At 37.7% G+C, this 20,035-nt stretch overlaps 1 protein-coding gene across 3 annotated transcripts in view; it reads left to right on the top strand.

Annotated features, from left to right (window-relative positions):
- The window catches only part of VPS41 (VPS41 subunit of HOPS complex), a 189,459-nt gene that overhangs the window by 161,795 nt on the left and 7,629 nt on the right, over positions 1-20,035 (top strand). For all 3 annotated transcript variants that reach the window (XM_033193706.1, XM_033193707.1, XM_033193708.1), the window contains 3 exons: positions 5,766-5,820; positions 7,839-7,979; positions 9,269-9,405. In XM_033193706.1, the coding sequence (XP_033049597.1) occupies positions 5,766-5,820; positions 7,839-7,979; positions 9,269-9,405 (333 nt within the window). The remainder of the gene's footprint in view (positions 1-5,765; positions 5,821-7,838; positions 7,980-9,268; positions 9,406-20,035) is intronic.

Below are 20,035 nucleotides of genomic sequence, written 5' to 3'. Positions count from 1 at the left end.
ATTATGTCCCACGGTTCTCGATACCATCTATCAGTAACATGTACAAATGTCTGACTAAAGTTGGATGGCTAGATACTTTTTAAAAGTTCGTTGTGTGGACCACCAAAATAAAAAAAACCAAAAACATATTTGACCCATACGGGATATGTGCAAAGAAACTGGATGATAACATAGTTTATGTACTTACAACTTCCATGTTTGCTTCTTTAGCCCGTGATGAGTAAATGCATTGGAGTTACTGTGAACCAGTTTTAGCTCAATGGATTTTTAAAGTCTACAATTAATGAAAAAAAATCTTGCCTGCCTGTTGACTTATAAAACAACTTTAGTATTTTATATTTGTGGCCCTAAGACATTTTCTGAGGACTTAATTTGGAAATTCATTATCTTACTCTAAAAATAAAAACAGATATTACCCTCTTCTCTCACCATAGGCCTTTATAATCTGGCGATAGAGTGAGAATTGTATTCTTTAAACAGTGTTCCTTCATTTGTTTCTCACTTTTCAAGAAAACGTTGTATATTTGCAGAGAGGATGTGGCAGTCTCCTGAAGTCTCCAGTTGACCTCTGAGACAGAGAGGTCACATGTGGGTGATTAACAACCATTCTCATTCCCTAAGCACAAGGGGCAGAGGCACCACCCCGGTTCCAGTATGTTTATATTGCTCACACACTTTATGCCCACCTAGTTTAAAGTTTTTGGGTCTAGTAGCACTCAGTGGAAGACGCCTTGTTCCACCCAGTAGGGAGCAGCAGAACGTTGCAGACCTGCACGTGATGCTTCCTACATATATGGCTTGCTTAGAGCCTTTGTGTAGACCTTGTAGAATTTTTCTCTCTGGGCCACTGAAAACACCATATTGAATGTAAAAGAACTCAGCACAAGCATAGTAAAACCAATTATGTTTTAAACACAGTTGTTTTTAAAAACTTGTCTCATGTGTCCCACTGAAAGAGAATTTTGAGCATGGATTGGAGGTGGTAATGGTGGAAACAGACCATTACGAGATAATCAAGTAATCCATATTTTTAGGACTCCCTCAATGGGTTTTTGTGTTTCAGATTATTGAGACTTCTTCATAAGAGATTATCTCTTTGTCAGGATCTATGTGGGAAATCTGTATATTTGTAGAAAACATAGCACTCTACCCTATCAGGTACCCAAAGCTGTCTTAAAGGAGAGGTTCATGACAGTATTACTAACTCAAGATTCTTATCCTTTTTCCTTAAAAATAAGTTCTAGTTGGGTATAGTAGCCCACACCTGTAATCCCAGCACTTTGGGAAGCTGAGGTGGGAAAATAGCTTCAGGCCAGGAGTTTGAGACCAGCCTGGTGAACATAGCAAGACCCTGTCTCTACAAAAATAAAAACTTTAGTCCAGTGTAGTGGTACATGCTAGTATTAGTATCTGCTCAGGAAGCTGAGGGAGGAGGATGTCTTGAGCCCAAGAGTTTGAGTTTATAGTAAGCTATGATTACACCAGTACACTTCAGCCTAGTTGAGAAAGCAAAACTCTCTTTAAATAAATAAAAAAGAATAATAAGAAAGAATTCTGTATATACTCAGTCATCTTAGAAACAAATCCCTTTTATGTTTACATGTGACCTGAAAAAGCTATCATATGTACCAGTTTGTGAATGACAATGTGAATTTCTCCAATTAAATGCATCCCAAGCATGCTAGTAAAGGGCACGGAATACATGTCTGCCCGTTTTGTGTAAAGAACGACTCATAGAAAATGTGGTCTCTTTTTCTCCTGAATCTGAAATTGAGAACTTTAAAATTCTAATGCCTCCCTTTCCCCAAAGAAATTTCTGTCTGCTTCCTTAGAATTTAGAGATTGTTGAGTCCTATTGGTACAAGAGGATGTTTTGTTCTTTGTTTCTACTTTAAATGAGAAGTGTTTAAGCATTCAAAGGCATATTCAGAACCTATTGATCCACTGTTGTTTATAATTTACCTCTGGCAGAATAACACTATGTCTTTCTAATTGGTTGTCTGCCTTTGCTGGGGATTGGCTAATTGTTGAAAGGAGGTAATTTCAGATTGGCAACTGATTGAAATCTTCAAGAATCTACGTCAACCTTATTTTGAATTGATTGAAATCCCACAATCAATAGTATTTGGCCCAAAACTTTGGAAAGATCCTGACATCACATCAAAAGCCCTAGTTATGGTTATCAAAGGCTGAGATTCAGGATTTAAAATCACCACGACTCTGAAATTCAAAAATTCATCATAAACTTTTATGAAATTGTTTCTTCTAAAGGAAATACGGAGTGTGTAGGAATTTATAACATCTACAGCAATTTTTAAAGATAATAAAAATTATTTGTATTTCTTTTGTGCTTTATAATGTATGCTGTGCCTTCATGTATATTGTTTCATTGAATCTGTATGAAGGTGCCGTTAGGTGGGTAGAGTCCTTTTATACATGACAAGCTACGTCTTAGGGAGCTGGAAACAACCTAAAGTCTAGAGCTAATAAGTTGAGGGACCAAGACTTAGAACCTAGATCACTTAACTTTAGGCTCTATATTTTTTCCACTATGTTGGGGAATCATTTTCAGGTTTAAAAAGTTAACTGAAATAGTAACAATCACTAAGGTATTTCCTAGTGTTGCAAGAATCATGAAATATTTTTTTTTAACTCTTAAACTGTCCTTCTGTAATTTACAGATGTGGTCATCAGGCCCTGGTTTTCATTTTGCAAATCTGATTTGCTTGTGCCTAGAATGGTTAAAAGCAGATCATCAGTTTTATAGTTTGGCAGATTTATACCCAAATTTGTGATCGCTTTCATATCTAATAGTATTCACAAGGTGGCAGTATTTCTGAATTTGGAAGAATAAAGCTGAGAGATGCCAAGTTTGCAGATTTTCATTAAAGAAATTTAAAGAGAAGATTGGATAAAAGATGACAAGATCAAGGATAGGTAGAAGTAATTATTTAATTTACATTTGATGAGGTTCTTATTAGTTACCCTAAGTTTTCTAACTTGATTCTTTACCTTCATACTAAATTAGAAAGAGGAGAATTAAAATACTATTTTTGCATCATTTTTTACTCAAGTTCTATTATTATTCTGACTTTTCACTTTTATTTTCACTACATTCTCTGTGTGTGTATGTTTGTGTGTGTGCTTGTGTTGTGTGTCTGCTTTAAAAATCTTAAGTTTCCCTACTCTCTCCTCTAGAGGGAGCACCATGGTCCAGGAACATTCAAGAATCTAAATGCTTGCTTTTTATACTTCACTCAAAATTTCTAGAGATTTCTAAAGTCCATTTTCTCATTTGTGAGAAGAGGATAATTTAAGATACTGTTAGAAACTCGTCATAAAACATCTAAAATTATGTGAAATTGAAATTTCAGAGACTCAAATTATCTTTGAACTTAGTGAAACTCATCTGCTTGCATTCCATGTCATTCCTAACTTCAACTTGCCTTCAGACATTTCTTCCCACATGACTTCCTTTTTGATAGTATATACAGGATCTCATAGCCTTGCTATTCTATGGCATATTCAATGGCATATTCTACAGCAATGGAAATAAATGTTTTATAATCCACTCTGTCCCACATAGTAGCCACCAACCACATTTGAGTATTTGAGATCTGGCTGGTGCTACCAAGAAACGGAATTTTAATTTAATTTAGTTTTAATCAATTTAAACTTAAATAGACACATAGAGCAAGTGGCTGCTGTCTTGGATAACTCAGATGAGGCTCCAAACTGCAAACTCTTTGTGGTTTGAGGCTAGCATGTTCTTAACATTCTCATGTGCAGAAGAAAACGGGTAATGGCTCTGCTTGAAATCTTGAATGTTATTTTAAAGTGTGTAAGTGAATTTCCAAGTACAGAACTGATTCATGGATACCCTTTAATAATAAATTATTGTAAGCAGCATAAGTACTTATCATTATTCAGACTTTCTCTAAACATTCTCCTTATTCCATTGTATTACAGTATTCTGTTTATCTGTGAATGGTAGTCCCACTCAACTATAAACTCTCTGTATCTTAACACCCAGAACAAATCTAGGCACTCAGTTGACTTCTCAGTTATTTTTTGTTTGAATCCCATGTCCTCTGATGTTTTTGCTCTGTTTTGCTTTATTATTTAACTTCTTACCTATGTTTTTTTGTCTCTGCAGTAGTATCGCTGCAGGAGAGTGAAGAGTTGGTAAGAAAGTTTCATCATTTACAATGATGACTGACAGGCGAGACCATATAGGAATAGGTAAACCATGTTTTTAATCAAAATAAAGGAAGATTTTTTCGGTATTAGCTAGGGATTAGATTCAACTGCGAGTGATAAAAAATCCCAAAATAATAGTGGCTTAACAGAGCAACAGTTTATTTTTCTTTCACGTGTAAGTGTTGGTTGTGTGGCCCTGCTGAGGGCAGCATGCCGCAGGGTCAGAGACCGGGGCTCCTTCCTCTTGTTCGTCCACCTTGGGTGACCTTGACCTCATGACATAAGGTAGTGCCATCCAGTAGTGGAGAATTGGGGGTAAGGGAAGCATTTCAAGCAAGGGGACACAATGGAGAGATGAGCAGAGAGAGGTGAAGCTGCACAGGAATTCAGGGCTAGGTTGTGGATGCCTTGTAAGTCGTGGTAGAGATTCTTAGCTTTAAGTCTGAGTGGAGCAACGCAATAGAAAGTTTTGTATGCAGGGTGTGAGATAAGGTTTCCCAGCTGCACTCATTCATCATACTGCATCCAGTTCAGATGCCACTTCCCCTTGAAGCTTCTCACAAGAGGACCACACAGTTTCAGTGTCTCTCCTCTGTACACATGGCCTTTGTTCATGTTACTCTAATCATGGAATAATGTGTTGTCACATCTCTTGTCACTTCCTGGACCGTGAGCTCCCAGGAGTGGACTCATGCTGCTGATGCTCCTACTGAGCCTCCTCCTTTATTCTCTTCTTTGTTGTCCTCTTACCTGTAATCGTCACTAACATTTTTATTATTGTCATCTTTCCATCTCTATCTAACCTGACCCTCTAGCACCTAGCACAGAGCATATAGTAAATGTGTCCTGATTAATTTAGAATCAGTAAGTAATTTATCAATATGTAGTAAGCCTTTTTTTTTTTTTTTTTTTTAAACACTAATGGAAATGCTCTCATCTGCATAGTTGCTCCTTTTTGGATCCTTGATCATCAAAAGTATTTTTTTTCCTTCTCACCTTTGACAGATCCTTGAGCAGAGTTCTCTTTCAACCCCTGTGTTCTGGCAGTACAAATATTCATAGTAAATTCATTCATTCATTCATTCATTCCTTCATTCATGCAGCATGAAATCATATTTTCTGAGCATATGGTATGCACAATACTGGGAAAGTTCAACCATGAACAACATTCATTACATCTTAATGGAGGTAAACAGAGCTTAAACAAATGACTACAGATTTGGAAGGAAGCAGTGCTGTAAAGAAACCTAAAGTAGTGTAAAGAGAGAAAGCTTAGTGGGCAAGACCCTTTCTTTTCATTTGGTGTCCTGTTTTCTACTCTTGCTCATGAAATGTTCTGAGTAGCTTCAAATATGTTTTAAATTGAATTGTATAGAGTCCAGTTCCTCTGAGAGGTGACCGAGTGCAGCCAGTCTAGGGAGATGTGTTCCTTATTTGTTTGCTTTGTTTTATTTTTAAAGAAAAGCTGTGGAAAAATTCTTTCAAGTGTAAGTTTAAATGACTTTATTAATATTTGTTCTTATTTGGTAGCCTATAGTAACATTTTTACCCTGCTTTAATTGAAGGCTCTTGAGATCTGTCAACAGAGAAACTTTGTAGAAGAGACGGTCTATCTTCTGAGTAAGTAGCTTTTGTTCATTTTGGTCGCCATAAACTAAGAAATGGGATGACAACATGAAGTAAATTGTCTAAGAAAGGACATAGGTTTTAGACCAATGTAACACCGAATTTGAGCCTATTTTATACAATAACTTAATATATGAAAACAGACTTCACAGCACAGTAAAGAAGGAAGAGTTGTTTAATAAATGTTGAAATAACATATTGGTAATTTATAATCAACATATAAAAATTTATCAGTTTATACCTCACAACATAGATTAAAATAAATTGTAAATGAGTTGACAAGTTTTTTCATTTTTTAAAAAATTATAATCAGCGTATATTACCATCATATTGGTAGAAAATAAATAATCACTTTTAGAAATCACACCCTAAATAACTGGAGGAAATGCAATTGAATACCGTAGTGTTGGAGAAAGAGGAGAGCTTTTTAATATAATCTAGGTGTCAGTGTTCCTGGTCTTCTGGCTCCTACCTCCACATGAGTCACAGTTTTTGTACCATGCATCCCAAGAAACAAAACTTGTCATCTTTTCACATTCTTCCAAAATGAGCCACAAGCATGACAGCAATGTGGGTTGTACTGAGAATTGCATAATGTGGCATATAATATAACATTCTTATCTGGTGTTTCTCCATTGTCACTTCCCTGCTGACCTCAGTAGGGTTTTTCCGCTTTACACTTTTCCCTTATACAACACTCACCCTCGTTGGCCTCTTTGCCTCTGTTGAAAAATAATCCAAATCCTCTATTCCCATTTATGTGTATGCAGATTCATGGGTGCTCAAGCCACAAACCCAGAATTATCCAGTTGTAGCACCTTCCCTTCGTAGGAGAAGTGCTTTTGGGGCTGCATTTTGTTACTTCAGCATGTTCCTGGGGTTCTAATCACAATTTTAAGTAGCTCATCAATTCACTAATTGCAAACGGTGTTCTCCCCAAGAAATATTTTGGTGGAATAAATTTTTGTCATGTTGTCTTAGAAGCAGTAGAGGACTTATAGGGACATATAGCCTGATTTTATAAAAACTTGAAAATCCTGTAAACATTTTAAATAACCATTTTTAGAGCTATAGGCTGTGGAAATAATATTTATAAGAAACACAAAATGCTATGGAACGGGTATCAAATGGGATATCATTTCATTCACGAACCAGCTTTTATCGGTTGATAATGGCCATGTACAGTGAGAAGGATTCAAGATCCTTTACAAGTTCCTGTGCAAGCCCAGAGACAGCGGTAAGGGTGACAACCTACAACCAGGCAGTTGCTGTCCCTCCACTGAGTAAGGCTCTCTTACATGTACTGTATTAAAAACTCATGGAAAAATTTAAACTATTAAAATGCCATAGATCAATGAGCAAAGTGTGTAAAGAAGATTAGCCAATAGAAGCATGGTTGATAAATACTTTCATCTCATGAGGGTTATTGAAAGACTTTCCTCTGAACTTGGGAGAGAAGAAAATGAGGTAGCCCTTTGATAATCGAATTTGCAGTTGGTACAAAGTGTATCAGAAAAGCAATATGCACAGCTGCATCATGAGGCACAGTGACTTTAGGGACTTTAAAAGTCTTAAGTGTATCTGAATGTGAAGGTATTGACCTCCAGAATATATATAAGTCTACCAAAAGTAAGTCAGAGTATGACAGACCTGGCTTCAAATTCCGGGTGTACTATTTAGTAGTTGTATGATCTTAGCAAGCTACTAACATTTCTATTTCCTTTTCTATAAAAGAGGAATATTAGTAGAACATGCCTCATAGGATGGTAGTGATGGTTAAATGATGCCATTTATATGAGGCACTTAAATGAGTACTCAGCACAGAGTGAACATCCAGTAAATAGGAGATATTTATTTTACTGTGTTATAGAGAGTAAATGTTGGTGTCACATGAGAAAATAGCCTTGTCTTAGCTTTCCAACTAGGTAAACAAATTAAGAGATACGCAGTTTTTTAAAAAAATCATTAAAATACCTTCAATGAACTCTTTCTCCCATCTTCACCCCACCCAGGCCGAATGGGTAATAGCCGAAGTGCCCTGAAGATGATTATGGAGGAATTACATGATGTTGATAAAGCAATCGAATTTGCCAAGGAACAAGATGATGGAGAGCTGTGGGAAGATTTGATTTTATATTCCATCGACAAACCACGTAAGCATACAAGCCATCTGTGGTTATAACTTTTTTTCTGTCAGTGTAGCCAGTTATGTCTGGATTAAAAACTATCTCAAGATACATTGGGTTAAAAAAATGGCAGTGTACCTACAATAAAAATAGGCCAGGTGTGTTGTAATGATTTCCAATACTCCTCCTGTGCTGGAAAACCTGGAGCCTCGTCACTTTGCATTCCCTGAATGTGATGAAGAACAGGTGGCTACACAGTCTATTCATTGTGTCCCCCACGAGGCATGTTTTTACCTGCTGCAAGCAAATTGAATAAATGTCATCTGGGTTGTGTTGGTGTGTTTTTGTTTGTTTTTAGCTTGTATATGGGAGTGTTTATAGTTTAAGTGTATAGACCTTACCAGTCTTTTTTGGAAACATGTAACTGTTCTGGACATTGATGGTATTTGGATGTTTGCGTTGTAGCGTTTAGCCTCTTTCCGGCACTATTTTTATCAGTACGGCACCCAGAGTTTGTATTTGCTGGTCCTCAGCTTGACTATTTGCATTGGGTCTCCCATTTTGGAAAGGAAAAAACAAGAGCAGTCACCTACAGAAACCTGACCCTTTTGAAAATAACTAACAGTGGTGATGTGAAATTGCCTCTTTCCTTTTTTTTTTTTTTTTTTTATTTTTAAGTTTGGTAGGAAATCTTTATGTTCATGTAACTACCTTAATCCGAAATTGACTTTAATAACTATCCTCTTGACAATATAAGGAGTCTCATTTGTAACTAGCAAGATAAAGAATAGTTTAAGAATCTCAAGAGGCAAAGTGATGTCACAGAACCCATCATAAACTTGAGGCTGGCCTGAGTGAATTTGGGCACATTACTACTTAGCTGTGTAACCCTGGAAAAATTAAACACCCCATTTCCCTTGTCTGTAAAATGCGGCCACAGCATTCCTACCTTGCACAGTATTTGAGGAAAATGTATATAATACCTGAGCGGTAATCAGTTGTCAATAAATACTGTTTGCACTCATTTTGATGCTAAAAACTGTATTTTGAAGGCAAGTAATCATTTGTTCAACTGTTTTAAAACAGTTCTTATTTACTTTCTCCTTCATGTCTTAAGGAGCGTTAGTTGTTGGAAGTTTAGAAGATTAATTCTTAAGAGTTTAGAAATTTAAATGGTTTTAACACTTACTTTGAAGGAAATAATTTTTTCTTTGAGTTACTTTTGGTCTAAAATTGCATTATGTGCAAATTATGTGCAAATAAAAGTGCATTATAATGTTGCTTTTATGTACATTGTTTTATGTGATATTTTGTAGCATTTATTACTGGCTTATTAAACAACATTGGCACACATGTTGACCCAATTCTACTGATTCACCGTATTAAGGAAGGAATGGAGATTCCCAATTTGAGAGATTCCTTGGTCAAAATTCTGCAAGACTACAATTTGCAAGTAAGTATCCTTTCTTGGACAAATGAGCATGCTGAATGAGTTGACTTAGTACTGGATAAATATTTCTAGGGTTTATGTTAGGTGTCAGTTAAAAACTTTCGATTTTATGGTTACATTTTATTTAGGCCCAGATATTTAGAAAACTGTTCAGAGTAATTAGAAACGTCACCTTTAAAATTGTGTTGTCCAGTAATACCTTAAAGGCCTTAAGAAGGCTATTTGATTCTTTAGCCATCTCCAATTTTCAGTTGCTTTTGAGCAGACATTCTTATATTTGTCTGGTTAATATAACATGAAATTGAGGTATGAAAGCAGTTATAGTGGCCATTAGATCAGGCCACCCCAACATTTTTAGGGAGAATAAGTATTGTGTCCATTTGAGGGAATTAACAAAAATGTTTTTCAGTAAGGTAATAATTTTCCTTGAAGCCATTCAGTAATCTGTTGCCTGAAAGCTGTTAAAATATAGGATTTTATTTAACCTTTTGTCTGTTTTCTAGAATAGTGCAACTTTATTATCCTTGTTAAACCAGAATTTGTGATAAGAACAGTGGAACTCATTGTTTTCATATAAATTGTTATGCTAATTACAAAGCATCTTAATCTTTTCCTTAAAAAGACTCTAGCAATTGCTATTTTTCAGGATGCTGGTAGCTTCTATAGAACTTGAATTAAAACATTTCCTTAAAAATTCAGACTGTTGGCCGGGTGCAGTGGCTCACGCCTGTAATCCCAGCACTTTGGGAGGCCGAGGCGGGTGGATCACGAGGTCAGGAGATCGAGACCATCCTGGCAAACACGGTGAAACCCCGTCTCTACTAAAAATACAAAAAAAAATTAGCCGGGCGTGGTGGCGGGTGCCTGTAGTCCCAGCTTCTTGGGAGACTGAGGCAGGAGAATGGTGTGAACCCAGGAGGCGGCGGAGCTTGCAGTGAGCGGAGATCGCACCACTGCACTCCAGCCTGGGCGACAGAGCGAGACTCCGTCTCAAAAAAAAAAAAAATTCAGACTGTTGTTCTTCCTCTAATTCATTTGAAAATGAGTTTTTGTTAATAATGGATGAAATTGCTTTCCTAGAAATAATTTTTGCAGGTAAAGCCAAAAGAAAAGGCTATTAGCTGAGGAGCATTATGATATGAGATCCACTGGGACAGGATTCACCATGCAGGTTGCAAAGTAGAAGTCTGCCTGCACTCAGGGTAACAGCCTTAGGTAAGAGCAGGGTGGAAAGGAGAAGATATTGTAGGAACATTGGTGACATCAAAAACAGATGTAAGAGATGAAAGGGATGGCAGAGCTGCAGGGACAAGAGGTTGTGCCAGAGAGTGCGACGTCATTAATGTTTCTGAAGCGGAGTCATGGTGTATACATGTTTAAAAATACAAAAACTAGCCGGGCGAGGCGGCGGGCGCCTGTAGTCCCAGCTACTCGGGAGGCTGAGGCAGGAGAATGGCGTAAACCCGGGAGGCGGAGCTTGCAGTGAGCTGAGATCCGGCCACTGCACTCCAGTCCGGGCGACAGAGCGAGACTCCGCCTCAAAAAAAAAAAAAAAAAGTGGGATGATGGTAAAGGTCATTTGTGTAGAATTAGTAGAGAAACCGAGGCCACAGCCTTTCTGAGTCATCCTAATGGACATGAAGGCCAGGAGGAAGAAACGAGGTGCCCTAAGCCAGGCTCCAGCTTCTCATTGAAGAGTCCACAGGGGACAGTGATATTAACTGGACAACACAACTTTAAAAGGGAAGAAGTTTAAAGATGGTGGTGGGGGTGGGAATGAGGGTGTGAGAGATCATGAAGACTTCACTCAGGAGAGCTTTGTGAGGAATTGGGTTCATGGGAGAGAAATTTGTATTCAGTTAAGCCAAAGAAGTAGATTACCTATTCCGCAAAAAGCTTAACGATATACAGGCATGTATTTCCAGTGGGATTTGGAGGTTTGCAGATGACCCAGGGGAAAGGTTATTGGAAGGAGAATGAGAAAGGCAAGAAGGAAATAAAAATGTGGGAATGGGTTAATAGGCAAAGAGAGGTGGGATGAGGAGCTGGCCTTTTATGGCCGCACCCTGGAAATCCAGAAAGGTGACGTCCCTGCCTGGGGATGTCACTAATTTAGAAAGTCAGAATTGGGCTTTGATGAAAGTGGTTTCAGTGTCAGACCTTAGAAGCCTCTGAGTGTGAGTGAGCTTGATAATGACCTGGACTTCACTGGCCCTTACCAACCCCAGGCATGCCAGGATATGCTTTAGGTTTCAAATCCACCTTTGATGAGAAGTCATTTAGGTGTCTCTGGACAACCCTCCCCCAAGGGAAGTAGTCAATAATTATCCCTCTGCCTTTCGCCAGTAGTGCAAGAAACCTGGCCTCCAGGTTAGAAGTTGTGCCTTTCTTTTCCCCCAGCCTCCACAATGACTGCAAAACCACATAGTGCATTCCTCTGTCTAGGTCATTCTTCCAGAGAACCAAGCTCATGAGCACCACTGTGGTCTCCGTGTTCATTCATTTTTAATAAATAAATTTACATCGTTCTGAGTCAGCTGGAAATAAAAATGAAATTATTATTAGATGCAAAATGAATGCCTAACATAAAAATTTATACTGAAGAAGCTGCTAAATCAGTGTCTTTTCTTAACTAGAGCTTTTCCTTAAGATATGTAAGTATGTAGTTCGGTAATGTGTTAAGGAGGTTCAGAATTATTTAGCCAGTGGGTCCAAAAAGCTGTGGTTGCCTATGAATCTCCCAACCAAGGAGTGGCTTCTCAGAGGGTGGGGAGAGATGAACAGGGAAGGCAGCAGAGCCTGCGGAAACTGCTGCATCTGGAGTCCCCACTGGAGCTCAGGCATCTTGTTGGGGAATGCAAACAGAAAATGCTCTCCTTGGGCAGGTTGTTCAAAGAATTCCAGGCATTATTTTTCACTCATAGATCAAGAGTTTAAAATATTTCTCTGCTCTTTTTACATAATATATTAATGACCACTTAATGTGTTTCCTTTCTCTAGGCAATCTGTTAGAGTTCACTGTAAAAATAAATCTATCCAGAGAGCGTTTTGCAATTTCCAGAAGGATTTCACATGCATGTTTTTATTTTATTCTTTTTTTTTATTTTGTATTTCATTAAACCATGTTGTTTTTCACATACTCTCACCTAGCAAAGTAAAAAATTAACAACCTTATTCAATCTGAAAATTTGGGAGAAATTTTGCATGTTCATCAATTTCCAGGAATCTGGAACTGACTGTGTGTGTGATGGGGTTGGGTGGGACAGTAACCCCAGGGGATATCAAGAACCATTCAGTAATGTAGGGATCTGTGGTCAGATGTTGGGGAAGTGTTCTCACAGGGTTTCTCAGCACCTTTTTGCTAGTATCCGTTGGAAATCTCTAAAGGGAGATTGACAGTAGAGCATATAGCATTTCAAACTTACTTGGGCACTGCTTTGGGAGATCATTCATTAGCCAGTTGTTAATTGGAAGGTGGGTGAGAGAATGTTGTGGGAAAAACTTGAAATGAGTAACTCTTCTGCTTTTGGTTTCACGTTTTCTAAAATGTAACAGCTTTCTTCAACTGAAGGTTAGCATCATTAGGTTTGTTAGATGCCTATGACATGACATAGTTTAAGGAAATAGTATATAATCAACTACATTAGCAGTATTTAATTTCTTTAACTTTCTATGTTTTTATACCTAGCTACCTTGTTAGTGTAATCACTGCACAAATTTTAAAAGCTTCATGAAGTCAGTAAGAAGCGAGTAGCATGTATTGCATGTCATGAACTTTAAATGTTTATAGGCCTGATTTCAAGGACAAATAGCACTTATTTTGATATAACTTACTTCCAAAACAATATGGTATCAATGATACTTCAATTTTTACGTGCACTGACCAGTTTCCAAATGAGTTTATGCTATAAATTTCTAGTGTTTTATATTTTCTATTTTTAAAACATTATAAATTTAGCATTTATTTATATCCATTTTTGTAGTTGGAGGCTTTTTTCCCTTAAGAATTTCAGCATCTTTGTTCTTAAACACTTTTCTTGATGGTTTTATTTGACAAACATTTTGTCTTCACAACAGTTCTGTAGGAACTATCATCTTTGTTTTACAGAGGAAAAGACTGACTCTCAGAAAAGTTAAATGATTTGCCAGTCTGGGAAGGTGATGAACTGGGTTTGAACATAGGTCCTCTGACTAAATCTCATGCCTTTTTTAAATCCATGACTACATTACCTTTTATAGCCAAAAGTCATCTCTAAAAAATCTGCTAATTAGAGTGGGGTCTTAGGATTTTTCATTATGGATAACACCTCTTGGGAAAAGAATATAGCAAGCATGTTTTAAGTTGCTTCTAAGGAGGTGTCATGGTGCAGTGGAAATCTCACCAGGCTAAGCCTCCTGAGTCCCTGGTGTGAGTCTAACCCATAAGTAAAGTAGTAGATGATCCTGAACAAGTCATTGCACATCCCTGGACCTCTGTTTTTCCTAGAAAAATAAAAGGGAGCAGGGGCTAGATTAAACGTTGATCTTAGATACTGTAGGGGCTGCAGACATTCCTAAGGCTAACTGGAGCTAAGGCATTAGGTACAAAGCTGAATTGCCTTTAGCCAACACCTACCTAGTTAGGTTTCTCTACATTTCTCTCTGGAGCAGGATGTTCAGCTTTGGGCACTGGTTTGGGTCTCCTGATTACAAAAATTTCGAAGATCACTACAGAAACCTGTGACTTAGCCTTTACAAGATGGACACAACACTCAGGAGTTTCCACTGTGATGGAAACTCCTCTGGACTTGTGTTATTGTGATGATCGACCCCCGTATTTGTATCCTTTTATACTTGGCAGAATCATGCCACATGGTTCTCCCAGCAGGCCCTCGCCCCTGCTCTGCAGATGAGAAAGTTGAGGCCAGAAGATGTTGCGTGATTTGCCCATGTCATGCAGTAGAGCCAGGATTCCAAGCCTCTGCCTCCTGCCATTTGGCAGTTTTATGTTTTCTTTTCATGGATAATGCTGTGAAGTTTTGTTTTTATTTTTTTTTTTGAGATGGAGTCTTGCTCTGTCGCCAGGCTGGAGTGCAGTGGCATAATCTCGGCTCGCTGTAACCTCCACCTCCCAGGGTTCAAAGGATTCTCCTGCATCAGCCTCCTGAGTAGCTGGGATTACAGGCACATGCCACCATGTCCAGCTAATTTTTGTGTTTTTAGTACAGACAGTTTATCCATGTTGGTCAGAATAGTCTTCATCTCCTGACCTCATGGTCTGCCCGCCTCGGCCTCGCAAAGTGCTGGGATGACAGGCGTGAGCCACTGCACCCAGGCAGTTTTTGTTTTATTTTTTTAAAGATAGATAATTATCTCCCCAGCTACCAATCTAAGAGAAGTATTGCCCGACTTCCTTTTCCACCAACTTTCAAAAGTGGTATGAATGTGGAATCTCTGCATATTGAAAATAAGGTCAACTCACCTGATGAGGGAGGGAAAATCCACCCTGTACTGTTCTTTTTCTTGAGATAGAAGCTTTGTAGATGAGATTTTCCACTCCCTATAATTAGGTGTAACTGTTTGTAAATGCTTTTGTTTCTAATCCGTTTATAAGACAAATATGTGCCAAAACTTTTTGGTGCTCATGCTTTCAGTTTTACAGTTATGATTTTCATCCTCCTTTCTATTCTAGCAGTGTCTGTGAAGTTCTATGTGCACGCCTAGTGGTACTTCGTTTATGTTATCTCTGGATAAAAAATGGACTATCTACATAGTGCTGTTGTGTGGCCTTCCACATCATATCCTGTGTATCTCTCACTGCTGGGCCCATTCGGTCTCTGGAGATGCATTCATTGTACTGGCAGTTTATACCAGAGTCACATACAGAATTGGTATGGAAGACAAATAGGCAACTGTTGTCTTTTAAAGAGCAATGGACATGGTATTTGCAGACCTGGGCTCCAGTTCTGGCTTTGCCATTAACAAGCCTGTTGAGACTTTGGTAAGGCACTTCAGCTTTCTGCAGCTCGGTTTCCCAATTAGATTAAGCCAGTGTTTGTGAAGCCTGGCTGCACACTAGAATCATCTGGATTCTTGTATACATTACATAGTTTGAGGCACCCAGCCCACATCTGCTGAATGAGACTCTCTTGGGAAGGACTAGGGAACACGTCCTTAAACTACCTTGATATATATTTCTTACTCGCCTAGTCTGGCACTAGTCTGTGTATTGAAATTTTAGAACCTTGAAATTAGATGATCTCTAAAATATTTTTTGTTTCTAAAGTTCTTAACAGAGGCATTTTATAAATATGTCTTTACATATTGAATACAGCTGCATATTTAATGTTAACCTAATATTTTAATGTAAGTCTTAATATTTATTTTGGGATCTAATAAAGCAGCTTAGATTTTTAGGTATAATTGGGGTTTATTTTTCACAATTTTTTCTTTTGCCTCAAAACTGACATTTATTTAAAGAAAAAAAAAATGACGAATTGTCCATCCCTTGGCTCCCTTCCCTCCCCTGCCCTGTTCCTCCCAACTGCCCCTTGGATTGAGCCCTGGCTGGGGCTGGGTAGCAGGACAGCCCCTCTCAGATGAAGTCAGCAACACTGATGGGCATCTCCTTAACAGAGGGGCTGTCAGAGGCCTTAGTGTCTCACGGAATAGTTGTTTTCAAAATGCCATATACTTGATGACTTATAAACGTATTTATTCAAATATGTGAGTACCTCCTGTGTCAGACAGTATGTTATGTGCTAACAGGGCCTCCCCATGTGGTCTCATAGACCTGGAGATGAGCGAGACACAGCCCTTTGTTCTTGCAGCTCATGATCTGAATTAATGTTTCTGGGAGAAGTAAAATGCCTTAACACTTCTGTTCTGTTTGCACCATGCACACAGACACAGACACGCACACATACCATATACCCATGCACACACACATACCTCATGCAAACTGGTAAACTGATTCCAGATATCTCCATGCCTTCCAACGTTATTTTTCCAAATTTACATTTGCTACAGTCCCCATAGTCCTTTATTTCCCATATCTCTACTTTGCAATCCAAATGGGATAAGAGGAAATAACGCTTCTTTCTTACTAACCTTTTTTTGGGTCTACATGGGTTTCTTTTTGACTCTCAGTATATAAACTCCTAATTTTCTTCTGTGAGAGAGTTTTTGAATTTATAAGTTCATGAAATAAACTTTTAAGACTAAATGAGATTTGTTGTTTTCCTTTTGATATTATTTCAGTTTTGCCTTATCGCAGCTTTGAGGTGACATAGGTGGCCTGTGACAACGAGGTGTAGCTTTTAAAACTAATTTGGTACATCCATACTTTGTGCTATTAGAAATTTAAATACAATTGTGTTTATAAGATTGTTTCTGAACTCCAACATAAGACCTTAGGATCTCTTTCCTTTCGTATTTCTCTGCAACTCATTATCTTTATAAGAATCCCAGCCAAAAGCAAAGCTTTTTCAAGAAGAATTCAAGTCCCATAGCATTGTGACCTAAAGGAAGGATTAGAAATGAGGGGAAAAGTGTCTCAGTCTAACCCCGTGTCATACTGGGGGCTTTTCAAACCAGGTAGCTATCTGTCATTTGCAGTTCTAATGACAAGCATTGCAGTATGAACAAGGCAATGTCAGCAAAATGTTTAGTGTTCGAAGAATCTTTTAAAAGAAAAATTTCAGAATTTTTATTTTACTTTTTTTATTGTGAATTTTTATACTTGTAATAAGTAATTATTACAAAGGTAATAATTATAAAATGTGTAAGTTTATATTATTTTATTACACATTTTTATTTGGCGACTTTTGATGGCATTTTTCCCATGGCCGCCGTTTCTAATGAACCATAACAACTTTGCTGATATACAGTTTTTTTATTGCTTTATAAAACCTCTATAGGTCTGGTGTTTTGCTTTTGGTTGGGATTATTATCACTGATGACGAACTGCAGAGAAATAAGGAGAAAAGGGGAAGATAAGGCAAATCTAAGTTGTAATGTTGGTTTTCAACAGTTGTATTGTAAATTCATTCTTATTTAAATTTACAGTAGCACAACATATAATATGTAACAGATTGTTTATAGAAGCCATAGCTGGTTGACTCCAAAATGATGAAAAGGAAAGAATAAAGGTCTTGTTGATAAAATATGTAATTTAGAAAAACTTAGAACAATGGAAGGAAACAAAGTAATATTAAGAAAACAAGAATCCTGGAGTAGGATGTAAGAAGAAATTGACCCCTAGATTTGAATAATCTTGGAAAAATGCAGGAAAGTCCCATAAGGAAAATAAATCTCTGAAAAGTAGTATTGTACTTTCTAAGCTATACCTACAAGTATTTTTTGAGATGAGAATTAATACTATTATGAAGTTGAGGAAAGAAAAGCCTGGTGTATCCTCAGTGAAATTCTTTTTGTTTCGTTTTGAGACAGGGCCTTACTTTGTTGCCCAGGCTGGAACATGGCAGTGGTGCAGTCACAGCTCAGTGTAGCCTTGACCTCCTGGGCTGAAGCAGTCCTTTCACCTCAACCTCTGGAGTAGTTGGCACTACAGGCATGTGCCACTATGCCTGGCTAATTTTTTTTATTTTAATTCTTTGCTGAGACAGGGTCTCACTATGTTGCCCAGGCTGTTGCCCAGGCTGGTCTTGAACTCCTGGTCTCAAGAGATCCTCCTATCTCAGCCTCTCAAAGTGCTGGGATTATATGTGTGAGCTACACCCATCCGATTGTCAGGGATATTCTAATAAGAGATATAGATTACAAAGCAAAGGTTAATAATGGTGCTGGTTAATTTACCAAGTAGAGATATTTCATAGAAAAGATGTTTCAAACTAGTTTTAAGTTCTGAAAGTGATATCAGAGGCTGTCCAACACAGAGAATAAGAAACCAGGGTAAAACAGGAGGAAATAGGTGAGAAAGTTTTTAGTGGGTTGAAAATGATTGATCTTTGAAAGGCCAGTTAGGCATACTTTGGAAAACAAAAACTACTTTTGGTGGGGAGGAGGACATATCTTCAAAACTGCATACTTATAAGCTTCTGTAGTCTATAAACATTCAGGAAACATCACAAAATGTATTTGCAAATTCCGTAAGGTTTGAGAAAAAGGCACGGGGAAACAATCAGCATAAACATAAAAAACAAAGTCCATGCAGACTAAGTTTTCAACACCTAAAGTAAGCAAAGAATACAAGTTTATATCAATATCTTTGAATACTCAGAAGAACTGAACTATTTTCTAGGAAAATAATAAGTTATAAAAGTTTACTCAAGCAAATAGAATAAACCTGTAGTCATTAACTAAATTGGCAGTCAAAATGTATAGCTACAATAAAGGCACTTATTCCTTTAGTGCCTATAGACAGTTTTAGAGACAAGTTTTATCAATCCTTTTAAAAAAATAGGTGGCTAGATATGGTGGTTCATGCCTGTAATCTCGTCACTTTGGAAATCTTAGATGAGCAGATGGCTTGAGCTCAGGAGTTTGAGATAAGCCTGAGCAACATGGTGAAACCCTGTCTCTACTAAAAATACGTAAGTTATCTGGGTGTGCTGGCTCATGCCTGTGGTCCCAGCTACATGGGAGGCTGAGGCAGGAGGATCACTTAAGCCCAGGAGGTCAAGGCTGCAGTGAGTTCTGATCATGCCACTGTATTCCAGCTGGGTGCAGAGCAAGACCGTGTCAAAAAAAAATTAATTAAAAATAATAAAACTAAATAAAAACAGGCAATGTCTGTTTTACATTTACTTTTCCGGATAATAGAATGGACAAGTTCCTCAATTCCTTATGGGATGCTAGTGGAACCCTAGTACCAGCATTACGTGAGGGCAATATGGGAAAATTATAGCCCTATCTTTTTTTTTTAAACACAAATGCAAAAATAATGCATAAATCAATAGCAAATTGAACTTGACCATTTATTCAATTGTTAAAAGTACATCCATATCATAAATGTTATTAGTTCTCCCTAAAATAATCATCTGTATGTTCAATAAAATTTTAATCAAAATCTCCAAAGAATTTTTCATGGAAATTGATAAACTGGTCCTAAAATTTACATAAAAATTAAGAGTAAGATTATTATTAAAGAGGGAAGGTATTTTTATTAGATATCCAACTTAATATGTGGGAGTATAAAATGGCATATAACCACTTTGGAAAACCGTTTGACATTTACTTGAAAAATTAAACATACACCTACTCCATGACCCAGGAATTTCACTCCTATGTATTTACTCAAGAGATGAAAATCAGTTCCATAAAAAGATCTGTACAAGAATGTCCTTTGAATTTCCTTAGTAGCCCTAAACTGGACATAACCTCAACATGCATCAACAGGAGAGTGTACCTCAGGGTTGTTGCCTCTTGGTGACAAAGTAGATGCTGTATCAGTAGGCTTTACAGCCACACTCCATATTGCACATGCAAGAAGCAAGGGTTTTTTTCCTAATGGGGCTTTGCCTTTTTATTTGAAAGGGCTGCTTTCCCAGGCTTGATGTTTATCTTGTTGACCAAGTCTATGTTACATGAGCCCCAGCCAGCTGTGTATTTCAGTTGGACACACCCTAAACGAAGTTGGAGTTGTGTTTGAAAAGAAGGAGCAGGAATGGTAGAGGGCAAGAAGGTGTCAACT

Source organism: Trachypithecus francoisi, unplaced genomic scaffold (genome assembly GCF_009764315.1).
Source record: "Trachypithecus francoisi isolate TF-2019V2 unplaced genomic scaffold, Tfra_2.0 Lachesis_group4, whole genome shotgun sequence".
Classification (NCBI taxonomy): domain Eukaryota; kingdom Metazoa; phylum Chordata; class Mammalia; order Primates; family Cercopithecidae; genus Trachypithecus; species Trachypithecus francoisi.
The sequence above is the reverse complement of the archived record's forward strand: the minus strand, read 5'-3'. Positions and strand labels throughout refer to the sequence as shown.